Source organism: Salmo trutta, chromosome 5 (assembly GCF_901001165.1).
Source record: "Salmo trutta chromosome 5, fSalTru1.1, whole genome shotgun sequence".
Classification (NCBI taxonomy): Eukaryota; Metazoa; Chordata; class Actinopteri; order Salmoniformes; family Salmonidae; genus Salmo; species Salmo trutta.
The window spans coordinates 40,820,974-40,834,784 of NC_042961.1; the positions used below are offsets into that span (position 1 = coordinate 40,820,974).

Here is a 13,811-nt window from a genome sequence, read left to right on the forward strand (position 1 = left end):
ACTCCCCCTAGCCCGGCAAATGTGGGGCGCTGGCACAGAGCGCACTGGGCTGTGCAGGCGCACTGGCGATACCGTGCACACCTCTGCCACCCAAGGCTCTTCCTCCACTGTCCCTACGCAGGTCCTCCAGGACCTGCCACATCTCTGCCTCCTCCTTCGCCGTTATCCCCCACGAGAGCAGTGGTCTGGGCTCTTCCTCTGCCCTTCCGGACCACCCCATTAGCCCCCCCAAAAAATTTTCTTGGGGGTGTCTTCCGGGCCTCCTCGACCGCCGCCTGCGACTCCTTCCACCGGCTGGCATCACCTCCTCGACCTGGGAATCCCTCCGCCAGGGTCCTTTCCCCGACATGATCTCCTCCCAGGTCCAGAACTCCTTCCCCTCGCGAGCCCATCTCTCGCGCTCCTTTTCCTCCCGCTGCTTGGTCCTGGTTCGGTGGGTTGTTCTGTAACGCTCGTCGTCGGGTGATAAGGAAGCGGACCAAAACGCAGCTGAGAGCGAACACATGTTTATTTAGACACAAATAAACACGTTACCAAAACAGACAAAGAATAGACGAAACGTTAACTTGCTCAAACAAAAGAGGCAACAACCCACAAACATCGTGGGGGAAAAGGAACTTAAATGTGATTCCCAATCAGACATAACAAGCGACAGCTGTCTGATTGGGAAATCACCCCCGAGCCCAACATAGAAATAAAACACAAAGAAAGGCTATAACCAAAACATAGAAAATAAACCATAGAAATGCCACACCCTGACCAAAATAGCAGAGTTCACCTGGTCAGGGCGTGACAGAGCTGTTTAGTTCCATTAAAAAAATGCTGCCTATGTACAACACAATCCTTCCAATTGTTTGAGTAATGTGTTGGAAATACAAGAACAAAAACAAACAAGAGCAATATCCAGGCACATTCTCTCTAGTGGTATTTGAAAGTTGGATTATTGATAAAAAGCAGACTCTTGGGGACTGTTTCATCCTCTTGGTCAATAGCATGGGCAGATTTAGGAGTCTTGTGTCAGGGCTGTGGCCGTGATTTCAAGCTCCCAGTGGAGCGAAACGCCTTTGATACACCTGGCCAGGGGCCTCCAGGAGCGAGAAATCCTATGAAGGGGAGCAGAGAGTGGGATGGAGTGAGTTAAAAGACAGAAAAGAAGAGTGGGAGCCAAAGAGGATCAGAGTCTTTTAGAGAGGCACTTAGTTTATCTTGTTTTATTGTTCCTAGATAAGGCTGTGAATTTGAAACTTTATTTAACTAGGCAAGTCTTTTTTTGGGGGGGGGGGGGGGGGGGGGGGGCGTGTTGTTCACTCTTTTCCCCAATATTACCATCTGTCTTCCCCTCTGCCACCTCTGCTTCTACATGTCACCTTGCTATCACCCTCTTCCACACCCTCCTATCCCTCTCTCTTCCCTCTCTCTCCCCCTTCTGTGTAATTAAGTCTATGCCAGTGTTGCTGGTACACCAGCTTTGACATCCAAATTAAAAATGGATTTCTTCGACTGATTCCCAAACTAGCAGAATCCCCCCCCCTCTCTCTCCCCACCTCCCTATTCCCGCTCTATCTCTCTGCAGCTCCATGTGAGCCTCACCTTGGTTGGATGATAGGATCTCCCGAACTCTCTTCTCTCTCCCGCCCTCATTTGACACATTTTACTCAGGCACCTCAGCGGGCAGCCTACCCAATTCACATCTTCTCCACAGTGGGAAATTAGTCAGGTGTGTGTGTGTGTGTGTGTGTGTGTGTGTGTGTGTGTGTGTGTGTGTGTGTGTGTGTGTGTGTGTGTGTGTGTGTGCACGCATGGGTGTGTGCCTCTAAGCTTGCGTGGTGAGTATTTGGGTCTGTTCGTGTGAGTTGGCTTGTGAGTTAACAGAGAAACACTCATTTTGAAGGAGTTGGTGATTACAAGTCTGTTTTGTTTGCTGCTCTTGCTCTCTGTTCTCCTCCTGACCTGAGAAGTGACAACAGTGGATGAAGTAGCTGTTGAATACTGTTGAAGTATTGCACCTGTATGTCAATTACAAATAGTGTCAACAAAATAATGATTCCTTTTAAAAACGACGCTGCTCTGAAACAGGTTTGTTTTCCTGAAGAAATTAACATTCACACCTGCAACAACCCCCCTAACAAACAAACCCACAAGAGAATTATATACAATTATGGCCAACAACAACCTCCATTTGCTCTCTCTCTCTCTCTCTCTCTCTCTCTCTCTCTCTCTCTCTCTCTTTCTCTCTCTCACACACACACACACACACACACACACACACACACACACACACACACACACACATCTGAGGTCCTCGGCCGCTGGGAGCATCAGTGAAAGTGATTATGTCTGGGCCAGGCTGGCTGCTCGCTGGACTGCAGCGCTGCTTAGGCTGTCCGAGTTTCTCAATGACAAAACAAATCAATCCAGTCACCCTGAAGGAGACGAATGGTCCAGCGCTAGTGCTAGCCGTGAGAACAGTGAAAAGCATAAGCCGATACACATCGGTTGAGACAGACATTTTGACGGGGGGGCGCGCCTCCAAAGTTATTCCTCCAGAAAAAAGTGTCCCTGTGCCTTTTGGCAAAAGTTGTTAAATAACATCAGAAAAGTAACAGGACGGCTAATCTTATTACAGGAACTTAGCAATAATGTTTAGACGAATACAGAAGGCTGTCTTATCTTTAAACTCTCTAAAGTTCATCTAAAGTTTGATTACCGCTTATGTACTTACTGTACTGTAATGTCGTCAACGTACAGTGCATTCTGAAAGTATTCAGACCCCTTGACTTTTTCCACATTTTGTTATGTTACAGCCTTATTCAAAAATGGATAAAAAAAAGCCTCAATCTACACACAATACCCCATAATGACAAAGCAAACACATGTTTTATAAAAAATAAAATAAAAACAGAAATACCTTATTTACTTAAGTGTTCAGACCCTTTGCTATGAGACTCGAAATTGAGCTCAGGTGCATCCTGTTTCCATTGATCATCCTTGAGATGTTTCTACTTGATTGTAGTCCAGCTGTGGTAATTGATTTGTTAAGGCGCACACCTGTCTATTTAAGGTCCCAGAGTTGACAGTGTATGTCAGAGCAAAAACCAAGCCATGAGGTCGAAGGACCTCCCTCTGGCATCTCAGATATCACAATACCAGCGATTAACTAATTCCTTTTGTGAGGGACTGCAGCATCTTGTCCTCCTCGCCCACTTTCTCCTCTCCCTCTTTCTCATCCTCCCCCTCCTCCCTCCCTCACTCTCTATCTAACACCATGAGTTGAGTCCACTCACTGTGGCTGGTTTGTCGACTGCCAAAGAAGAGTTAGCATGGCTTATTAGCGCCGCTAATCCGCCTCTAATGACGAGACTGTGAGGTCCACAGGGCAGAAGCTGTTGCCGCACCTCAGGAGTTTAGCTACCAGAGTTCAGACCTGTGTTCAAGTAGTATTTGTTGTTTCTCAAATACTTTGGCTGGGTTTGCTTTAGCTATGTCTGGTGCAATGCAATCAATAGAATAATCCCGGAAGTGCAAACCCTGCCTACCGCTCCGGGCAGGCTCATTGAAACGCTCAATGAGTTAGCCAAGCCTGCAGTCACGATTTTAAAATACGAAAATATGGCAGCTTTACAAGTGGAGCTATGGAGGAAAGGGGAAGCAGAGAAGTTTACAGCTTTTGCAGAGCTGCTTGTATTAAATGTTGAAATGAGAGAAGTGAGTTGAGGCATTCCCCAGTTCTCATGTTTAAAACCATTTCAGTAAACCGTGAGATTTCAGCCGGTCAATTTTTGTTGCGGGCTTTGCAGTACCTCTGCACTGCCTTGAGAGGAAAAATGAAATGGGAGCCTGTGCTGGGAATGACAATCTAACACTACCCTAAAATAACTACTTTCAGGGCACAGTGTTTGGGCTGGTGTGTGCGTCTGCGTCCCTGCATATGTGCACACTTCTGTTTGTGAGTGTATGTGCTCACCGGGCCAAGAACCAACTTTCCTTCTGTGTTCTCACCCTCCGTCTAAAAGCGGTGTTCTCACACACTTCGGTTGTTTCGCAGTGTGCCACCTTTCCAGGGCGGCTAACACCATTCCTCCGACGACAGCCATCACGGTAGTGTATGGACCTGTCAGATAAAGCTGCAGGAAAAGACAGCTTAATAAACTATCCAGAGTTTTTAGCACCGAATGTATATTATGAATGCGCACACAAGAATGCAGACGTTTTTTTCTTCTTTTAGCTTTAAGTCTGACAGGTACATTTGTATTAGTCTGTAGGAGTCTACTACATTATTCCCTTCTTTATTCCCTTCATCCTGCGCCTTGATATCACCCGGAGTGTCGTTGTGAATAATTGAGTTTACTAAACTGTGAATCCCACATTCACACAAACAAACGCTGCGCTTCTTTTTAAAGTCTATGGTTAGTCATTTGAAAATTATAGTCACTCTGTAGCATAATTGGATATTGAGACGCTAAATTCAGTGTGAAGGGAGTTTTGAATAGCAAGGAAGTGTAAACTGTAGGAACACATTGTATTTCAGAGAAATCCAAAGGCGGCTAGACGGCATCGGTATTCAAAGAGCAGTTTGTCGTATATTAATTTTATTCACATTCAAAGTGCCTGACGCATTTGTCTATGTCCAAACCTATCAATATACAAAGTAGGCAGCTAGCCTTTGCATGCATCATTTCTCTTTCCCAAATTCATGTGGTGTCTATGATTGCTAACACAGCCTATAAAATGTGAACATTAACCTAAACATTAGCTTATACATTAGCTCATTAGCTTATACCCTGATGAAGACAGCTTGTCTGTCGAAACGTTGGACATAAATATTTTTGCATCTGAGCTCCTAGAGTGTGCGCCTCGCCTTTATTTTTTGAAGTGTCTATGATTGCTAACACAGCCTACAGAATGTGGACATTAACCTAAACATTAGCTGACCATACCAAAATCAAAATGTCTCTATCGCCTTCCCTCTCTCCCTATAGGTGGTGTACAAGAATAACGACTTCAAGCTAGAACTCTCCCGGCTAGCCATCGAGCGGGACCCTAAGATCAGCCTGAACGGAGATCTTGTCTTCCGCTGCGAGGACGTGGCCGCCCTGGACCCCGTCACCTTCGAGTCCCCCGAGTCCTTCATCGCCCTGCCCAAGTGGAACACCAAGAAAACAGGCTCCATCTCCTTTGACTTCCGCACCACAGAACCCAGCGGCCTGCTGCTGTTCAGCCACGGGCGCCCCCAGGGTCCTAAAGAGCAGAAGCCGGGTCGAGACATGAAGTCAGACTACTTTGCTATGGAGCTGCTGGACGGGTTCCTATACCTACTCATGGACATGGGGTCGGGGAGTATCAAGCTGAAGACCAGTAATAAGAAGGTGAACGACGGGGAGTGGTGCCATGTGGACTTCCAGAGGGAAGGGAGGAAAGGTGAACATATGAACATGAAGCAGTGTAGCAATACCTTCCTAATGTTATGGTTCTGAAGAAGTCTAATGTACACACTTGTAGACTATTGCATATATATAGGAGTTGTGTGTATTCTACACGGGAGGTGCTGAGGGGAGAACGTCTGGCTGGAATGGAATGGTACCAAACACATGGAAACCATGTCTGACGTATTTGACACCATTCCATTCATTCTGTTCCAGCCGTTATAGGGGAGCCCGTCCTCCCCAATTAAGGTGTCACCAGCCTCCGGTGCTTCTCTGAAGTACTTTATTTTATGGAGTACACGTGTACAGGCTTTGAATATTCATTTTCCTTCATCTACCCTGTTCTAATGATGATCTTCCTGTCCTTCAGCCCAGCCTAAAAGCCTTCTCCTACACACCTCTCCACCCCCTCCTCCCGCCTCTCTCTGTCCTATCATACCCATTTCTTCTCATACCGTCCCCTGAGGGGTCTGCATGACGCATGCATGCTTTCATGTAGGCACTTATGGTTTTGTGTGTGTGTGTGCGCGTTTGCATGCGCACATGCGTGTGTCGCGCTACTATAGGGAGTCTCTCTGAGCACACTCCTGCCCCTCCTGTAATTGCGTTTTAATAGACAATTAAGAGTGAGTCGTAAATCATAGCCGGGCGCCACGAGAAGAACCCGGGTCTCATCCACTCTCGTCTATGCCGCATTTTGCTGGGTTGTTTCCCTTCCACTCAACCGATTATAGCTACAACACAAACACACAAGACCATACAAAAGCACTCTCATTCAACATCCACTCAACCACGGTCACACACACACACACGCACGCACGCACACACAATCCCATGCGCTCAATCACACTTGCCCGCAAACACAAGAGTACCAACATGTAAACACACTAACACACATTATCTCGCCTAATGCTTTAATTACATTCACACATACCACAGGTGCCCGGTGGCGCCGTAATAGGGGCGGACGGGCTCATAGTAATGTTTGGAATGGAATAAATGGAATGGTATTGAACACATTAAACACATGGTTTCCATGTGTTTGATACCACTCCATTCACTCCATTCCAGCCATTATTATGAGCCATCCTCCCCTCAGCAGCCTCCTGTGGCACACACATACAGTACACAGTCAGGGTGGGGGAGGAACTGATTTTCATGTAGTCCGCTGCATGGAATCTGATTACAAAAAAACTGTAATCGGTTACGTTACCAGCAAAAATATTGTAATCGGATTACCCGATGCATTTTGAAAAACTTTATGATTACTTCTCTGGATTACTTTTAATTTCAGAAAGGATGTTTGCGGAAAAAAACCAGTACGGCACCTTTCTGTTCTCTCGGTGACATTCAATTGAGAACTGTACACACGTGACATGATGTGTATATAACCCTCATCTCTTCTCTCTCCGCCTCCACTCCCAGGCTCCATCTCGGTGAACAGCCGCAGTATCCCCTTCAACTCCAACGAGGGCAGTGAGATCCTGGACCTGGACAGCGACATGTTCCTGGGGGGTCTCCCCGAGACCCGCTCTGACCTGGTGCTGCCCCCCGAGGTCTGGACCGCCTTGCTCAACTACGGCTACGTGGGCTGCGTCCGCGACCTCTTCATCGACGGCAAGAGCCGCGACGTGCGCCGCCTGGCCGAGATCCAGAGCTCCCCGGGCGTTAGCAGCTTCTGCACCCGCGAGCTTCAGAAGAGGTGTAGCAGCACCCCCTGTGGGAACGGAGGCCTGTGTAAAGAGGGATGGAACCGCTACATATGCGACTGCACCGGCACCGGCTACCTGGGCAGCAACTGTGAAATCGGTGAGGAGAAACAGGGAGACTGGAGAAGTGGAGAAGTAGGGAACAGGTGGTGGTTAAACAGGATGGGGACATTTGTTAGCAGGCTGTGGAGATTAAGTTAGGTTTGGTTTCATGCTTACAAGTGTTATTATAGCCAGCGAGTTAAACCTAATCATAATAGACTTAGATGGTACGACTACATTGACTCAATCATGTGCTACTCTGAAGCCTCAACCAGCTGCAGTGTGGTGAAAGGACATTTGAAGGAGCAATGCACTCGAGGATGGGTGGCTTTCGGGAAGCTAGCTGACTGAACTGCTGGGAGGTTGGGTGAGGCTTGGGGAGCTCGGTTGAGCGACGATGCTTCCTGTCACCATCTGGGCTTGTCACACACATCCAGGTGGTGCAAGGCTGCTCTCTCTCACCGTCTGTCTGTTTGGGGGTGGTGCAACCTGCTAGCGGCTACGCATGTCTGATCCATTCTAATTCGCTGTAGGCTGTTTGTTGTGTAATAGCACCAAAGGATCCTGCGAGGTGACATGAATGCACAGTTTATGGATGTTGTGCTGTAGGCCTGCCAAAGGTAATGACACAATAGATCATTTGGATTGAAATCAAGGCAGTGGAGGAAGTGAAGGATTTACGCGTAATGGACAGTTTAAGAAGTGAAGGATTTACGTGTAATGGGACAGTTCAGGAAGTGAAGGATTTACGTGTAATGGGACAGTTCAGGAAGTGAAGGATTTACGTGTAATGGGACAGTGAAGGAAGTGAAGGATTTACGTGTAATGGACAGTTCAGGAAGTGAAGGATTTACGAGTAATGGACAGTTTAGGAAGTGAAGGATTTACGTGTAAAGGACAGTTTAGGAAGTGAAGGATTCACGTGTCATGGACAGTTTAGGAAGTGAAGGATTTACGTGTCATGGACAGTTCAGGAAGTGAAGGATTCACGTGTCATGGACAGTTTAGGAAGTGAAGGATTCACGTGTCATGGACAGTTTAGGAAGTGAAGGATTTACGTGTCATGGACAGTTTAGGAAGTGAAGGATTTACGTGTAATGGACAGTTCAGGAAGTGAAGGACAGTTTAGTGTAATGTTTCTGTTTCTTAAATGGGGCCATCTGTGTTTTTGTAGCACTTTCCTGCCATCTAGTGTGGTAATGTAATACTGCAAGGGTGTGAAAGAGAGTTATGCTTCGTTGTCACACGTCTGGCATTTTACTTGACACATTTTACCCATTCTTATCCAGAGCGATTTACACGAGCAATTAGGGTTGAGTGCCTTGCTCAAGGGCACGTCGGCAGATTTTTTTCCAACCTAGTCGGCTCAGGGATTTGAACCAGTGACCTGTCGTTTACTGACCCAACGCTCTGACCAGAGTGGCCTAACACAATATGTGTGTATGAGAAGTGTGGGACTTTGTCTTCAATAATCCAATGAGATTGGAAACTAACCTGAAGAGTTGATGTCTTTAAAATGGGACGGCAGTGTTTTTCGTGCTGCTTCCCTGCCATCTAGTGTGGCTATCTAATACTGCAAGGCCATGAACGAGAGTTATGCTTGGCTGTCACAAGTTTGACCCCAGTGTCCTAACTCAATATTTGTGTATGACTATTGTGGGACTTTGTCTTCAATAATCCAGTGAGATTGGAAACTAACCTTCTACTTTTTCATTTAACAGCAAGTCGTTGTTTTCCAAAAAAGCAATATGCTATCTGTTAAAGTGGATTTCAGTGGCCTAACCAGTAGCGGCGTACAGTATTTGGTTTGTGCTCCCAACCATATGCATCTAAAATAAAAGGCAAGTACCCAGCCATGGTGAATCAGCTGAGACATGGCAACATGTGTTGACCCACTTACACAGCCCTCAGGCAACTCTTCAGAAGTGATCTAGTCAGCTGCAGGGGGTGCATGCATTGTTTCTCTGAACGGGTCTAGGATGATGTGAACGCATCTACAATATCTCTTCTGTTGTTTGTGTTCGAGCTGGTTTCGCTAGTTTCTTTTCAAAGAAAAGACGCATTGCTAAACTTGGATGTCCTTTCCCGCCCCTGGGTGTCAATGTCTGTTGGTTCATCTAACGCTGTATGTCTGATCTCTGTTCTCTTTGTTATTGTATGTGTGTGCGTCTGTCTGTATCTGAACGTGTGTTTGCTTCTGCATTTTTTTCCCCCACCCCCATACCTCCACCCCTCTTACAGAGGCGACGGTGCTGAGCTACGACGGCAGCATGTACCTGAAGATCATCATCCCGGGCACCATGCACACCGAGGCAGAGGACGTGGCGCTACGGTTCATGTCCCAACGTGCATTCGGTCTCCTCGTGGCCACCACCTCCAAAGAGTCCGCCGACACCCTGCGGCTAGAGCTGGACGGTGGCAGGGTCAAGCTGACTGTCAACCTAGGTAACCCATGGCAACCCCACCATGACCTCGGCAACCCCATTCTCGTACCCCTTCCGTCAAGCTCCATCTCCACCCCCTAAACATGAGCCTTTGTCTGTTACTGCAAGCCCGTCTCTGCCTCCCTGGGTAGATCTACTCCTGTACCCCCCTCTGCTTACATGGTTCTGTTTCTCCCGTGGTCCCTGCGGAGAGACCACTAGCCTGAAGATAAAGGGGTTTGGTTGTTCACAGTCTTCCAGTAGGTGGTGCTATAGAGAATGGTAACGCCAGAGCCGTTATGGTCCATAGACTACTCTAACATCATTCTAGATGAGTAGAACAAATATAGAGACTGGAAGGCAGTGAGACAGAAACATATTACCCTACAGCACTAAGCCTTTGTCTATAGTTTGGACTCCTGGCAGACTGTTGTGACCTATGGCACTGATAACGGTGCCTGCCACTTTACGCTCCATCTCTTGAAGGGAGAGAGTTCACAGCAGGAGTGGGGGAGAAACAAGGCCCAGGTGCACCCTGGGATACAGGAGTGTGGGCCACCGACTTAGAGACATGAGGTGGTAGAGGAGAGGATGGTTCCTCCAATAATGCCACACCGTATCCATTCTATTAATCTTGTTTTCTCTCTCTCTCTCTACTTACCCTCTCTCTCTGACTCTCTCCATTTCTCTATCACACTCTCAAAGTTTCTGTCTCTCTCTCTTCTCTCTCGCTCTCGCTCGCTCGCTCTCTCATCTCTCACTTGGCCAAGGCTCAGACGATGGAACTTTTCATCCCTTCAATGGCCTGTATGTCTGCGGCCCTCGGATCAAACAGTCAGAGAGACCGGCTCACAGCCCAGTGTTGTCCCACAGCGACACACATACACACAAACACACACACACACACATTCTGTGATGTAGCTGACTCTGCCATGCTGCTCAGCCCTGCGCCAGAGGACCTACACACAGACCCAAGTCCACCTTGGCCCAGAACAATCAGCCCCGGCTAAACATCGTTTATCTTAGCTAATGAGGCTAAATGCTAATCCATAGCGCTAATGTGTCCAAATCAGCCAGTTAATAGTTTACCGAACGTCCTTCCCTAGTTCTTCCTCTTAATTTCTGCCTAGATCACTCCCTAACTTCTCCAAATCAGACCATACCCAGAGGTGTCATATCCACATCAACATTTATATTCATTGCTAGTTTAGAGGAAATCAATTTTGTCTCAGTTGGAGGTGGAATTCGTTTTAGAACCAGAGGAGGACTGCTTACCATATTCCCTAAGATAATTAAAGATGAGTTAATTGATCAATATGAAACAGTGTACAGGGATACTGCATGATCAGATGATCAATATACAATTAGTTGGTTTAATTGATCACTCTGCAGTCTGCGACGTAGGCACACACGTGTAAATGGTAATATATGTTTTCCTTTCGTTCAAACTCAGTCACAATCACATTGACCGCACTCACACAAGCTGTGGACAATCGTATTTTTCGTTAGGTGATTTTGTCGTTGAGGAATGAAAAATGACCTTTTTAATTTCAGTATCAGCCACAGAATCCCAATAACAGTGAGCCTGGTCCATGGCTGTTTGAGTCCACTATTCTGTAGCGGTTGACAGCTCGAGACCACGCCTCAGCCACAGCCACATGCACACGCAGCCTGTCGCCACCAGGGGGCAGAAGAGAATACTAACTCGATAATGGAGCTCCACCATTTTACCATGTGCTACCAGAAGACATGCATTTCAGAGACAGCTGTTGTAGAATAAAGCTAGAGTTAGTGCTTGTATAGCATGTTCTAGCAGATCTAGAATATTATAGCATATCCTGATATAGGTGTGTGCACTTGGCTTATTGTGGCTGGAGTGTGCAGATCACCCTTTCCTAATATTGCTGCTGTTGGTTTCCATACCTGAGGGGCTACAAAAGGCAAGCTTTTTCTAACCCACGATCACAATGTTTGCACTCGGTTAACCCATTTCTGATAAAAGCCACTGTAGGGAATAGGAATAACGAAACACACTTAATAATCATTGACTCTCGCTTGGACTAACACGCCAGTGACTGAAATGGTGAATTGACTATATCTGTCTCTCTCCATACCTACAAACCCAATGCGTTTCGATCAAAGACGACTTATCTGTATGCTATCTATATCCATTGTTTCCACGTTCAGTCGCGCCCACGATGTCGTACATGTAGAATTGATGACCTTGATGTACGTGTTCCACGCGTAATCTTTGTCGATCTAGCACAAGATATCAAGAATCGGATTACTCTATAATGTACATTTATCATCCGCAGCTTACTGAACGGGCTTGGTTCCCTTGCCATCAAGTAGGTCTACAGTTCCAGAGCTTCATTGTACCAATGATTGGGTTAATATCTTGCCTTCTGTAGCACATTGGGACTGGGTGGGTTTTGAATGGCGGCTGCAGGGACGGAGGGAGGGAGGGATGGGCGGATGATGGGGGGGTGATGACGGAGGTGTGGAAAAGGAAAAGGGTGATCCTGACTCGCAGCTCTGTCCCCGGATGGTGGTCCCTAGCGAAATGCCTGGTTGTCTGCAGAATGTACCTTGAAGGATGTAAAATGTTATTATCTCTCTCTCTCTCTCCCTTTTCTTCTCCTTTCTCTCCTCTCTTTATTTGATTTGACCTCACCATCTCGCTCTCTCTCCCGCCAGATTGTATCAGGATAGACTGTAACCTCAGTAAGTGGTTTATATGCATTTTTAAGACTATATCACTGTTCTGCTGATTGTGCCACTGTCTCCTGTATAATGTGTCCCTCATAAATGCTGCCGTTCTCCTTAAGTCATACAAGTGATCACTCTATTACTATGTCTCTCTCTTAGCTATCTCTCTTTGATCATTTTTTTTTTTTTAATCAATTCTCTGTCTTATCATTCTGTCCTGTTTATTCCGCCTCTGAGACTACACTAGGATTTTCCTTTTCCATTCCGCGATGTATTTTTCTTATCAATCCCCCCCTCCTATTTCCTTCTTTCAATTAGTCCTCCCGTTGTTGTCCTTTTGACTGTTAGTTTCATTCTATTCCCTCCTACTCATTTAAGTAATAGCTTTTGTAGGCCTATCTCGATCCGTTCCCTTTCCACTCAACAGCATGTCACTTTCTCCGCTCACATACTCCAACACTGGTGAATTCACCCCTACTATTGAGGGTTCAGGTGTTAGATCTCACCCATAGCTGACTGAACACGCAGGTGAAGCTCCTCTGTATTGGGGGACATTGGGTGCGTCCGAAATGGCATCCTATTCCCCTATAGTGCACTGCTTTTGACCAGGGCCCATAGGGCTAGCTAGTGGTGAATATGGTGAACAGGGTGCCATTTCAGACACAGCACTGTGTTCAGACAGTCTATGGTAGCCCTTGCCAACCCAGTCCTTGGTGACTAGTCCTTTTACATATTTGGTGTATACTAACACCAGCACACCAGGATTCAAATGAACAGGGGCATGCTGAGGAGTTTATTTGTTTCAGGTGTGCTGGTGTTAGAATACATCATGTGAAACGACTGGTGGGCCCAGAGGACTGGGTTCTATGGTAACCTCCATTGAGGGCACAGCCCTCTAGAACATACAGACACATTTATGAGGAGCAAACGAATGCATTTCAGCGCAGGCTGAGAGAACGACAGCAAACTGTCACTATTTAATGTCAACAGACGAGGTAAGTGCAGCCCTAACTATGTCAAAGGAGAAACCTGCTTGGTGCGTTTGTTGTGCGCGTCTGCCTGTCATTGAGTGCACAAATGTATTCCTTTTTTTTTAAAGTATCTGTATGTATCTATATTTTTTTATGTGCTACAATCATTCCACGTACGCAGAGCATAACTATATTCATGCCATTTCTACAAGCATACTGGCAGAGTCAGGAAATGATGAATAGTGTCATTCACTCTATTGCTGCTGGCGTGACGCACATTGAAATCAGCCCTGCTCGGGTTTGAACACGACATGCAACCAACCCAACACTAGATGTCACCATAACACATGAAGTAGACTGTAGCTCTGAAAGAGGATTTAGAAGAAGTGTTAGTTCTATTCCAGCAGAGGACACACACACACACACACACACACACAAACACTGCCATCTCTCAATAAAAGGGAATGGCTTATTTATGATGAATGATGTTTCTGGAAAGAGTTCTGGAGAGGAATGGTAGTACAGTAATTTGAT

General features: G+C 46.5%; 1 protein-coding gene across 8 annotated transcripts in view; it reads left to right on the forward strand.

The window, feature by feature from the left end:
• nrxn2b (neurexin 2b) overlaps positions 1-13,811 on the forward strand; it is a 943,005-nt gene that overhangs the window by 484,101 nt on the left and 445,093 nt on the right. For 5 of the 8 annotated variants that reach the window (XM_029753594.1, XM_029753600.1, XM_029753598.1 and 2 more), the window contains 4 exons: positions 4,980-5,418; positions 6,849-7,232; positions 9,416-9,619; positions 12,295-12,321. In XM_029753594.1, the coding sequence (XP_029609454.1) occupies positions 4,980-5,418; positions 6,849-7,232; positions 9,416-9,619; positions 12,295-12,321 (1,054 nt within the window). The remainder of the gene's footprint in view (positions 1-4,979; positions 5,419-6,848; positions 7,233-9,415; positions 9,620-12,294; positions 12,322-13,811) is intronic. The other 3 variants (XM_029753597.1, XM_029753599.1, XM_029753602.1) reach the window with 1 other exon arrangement.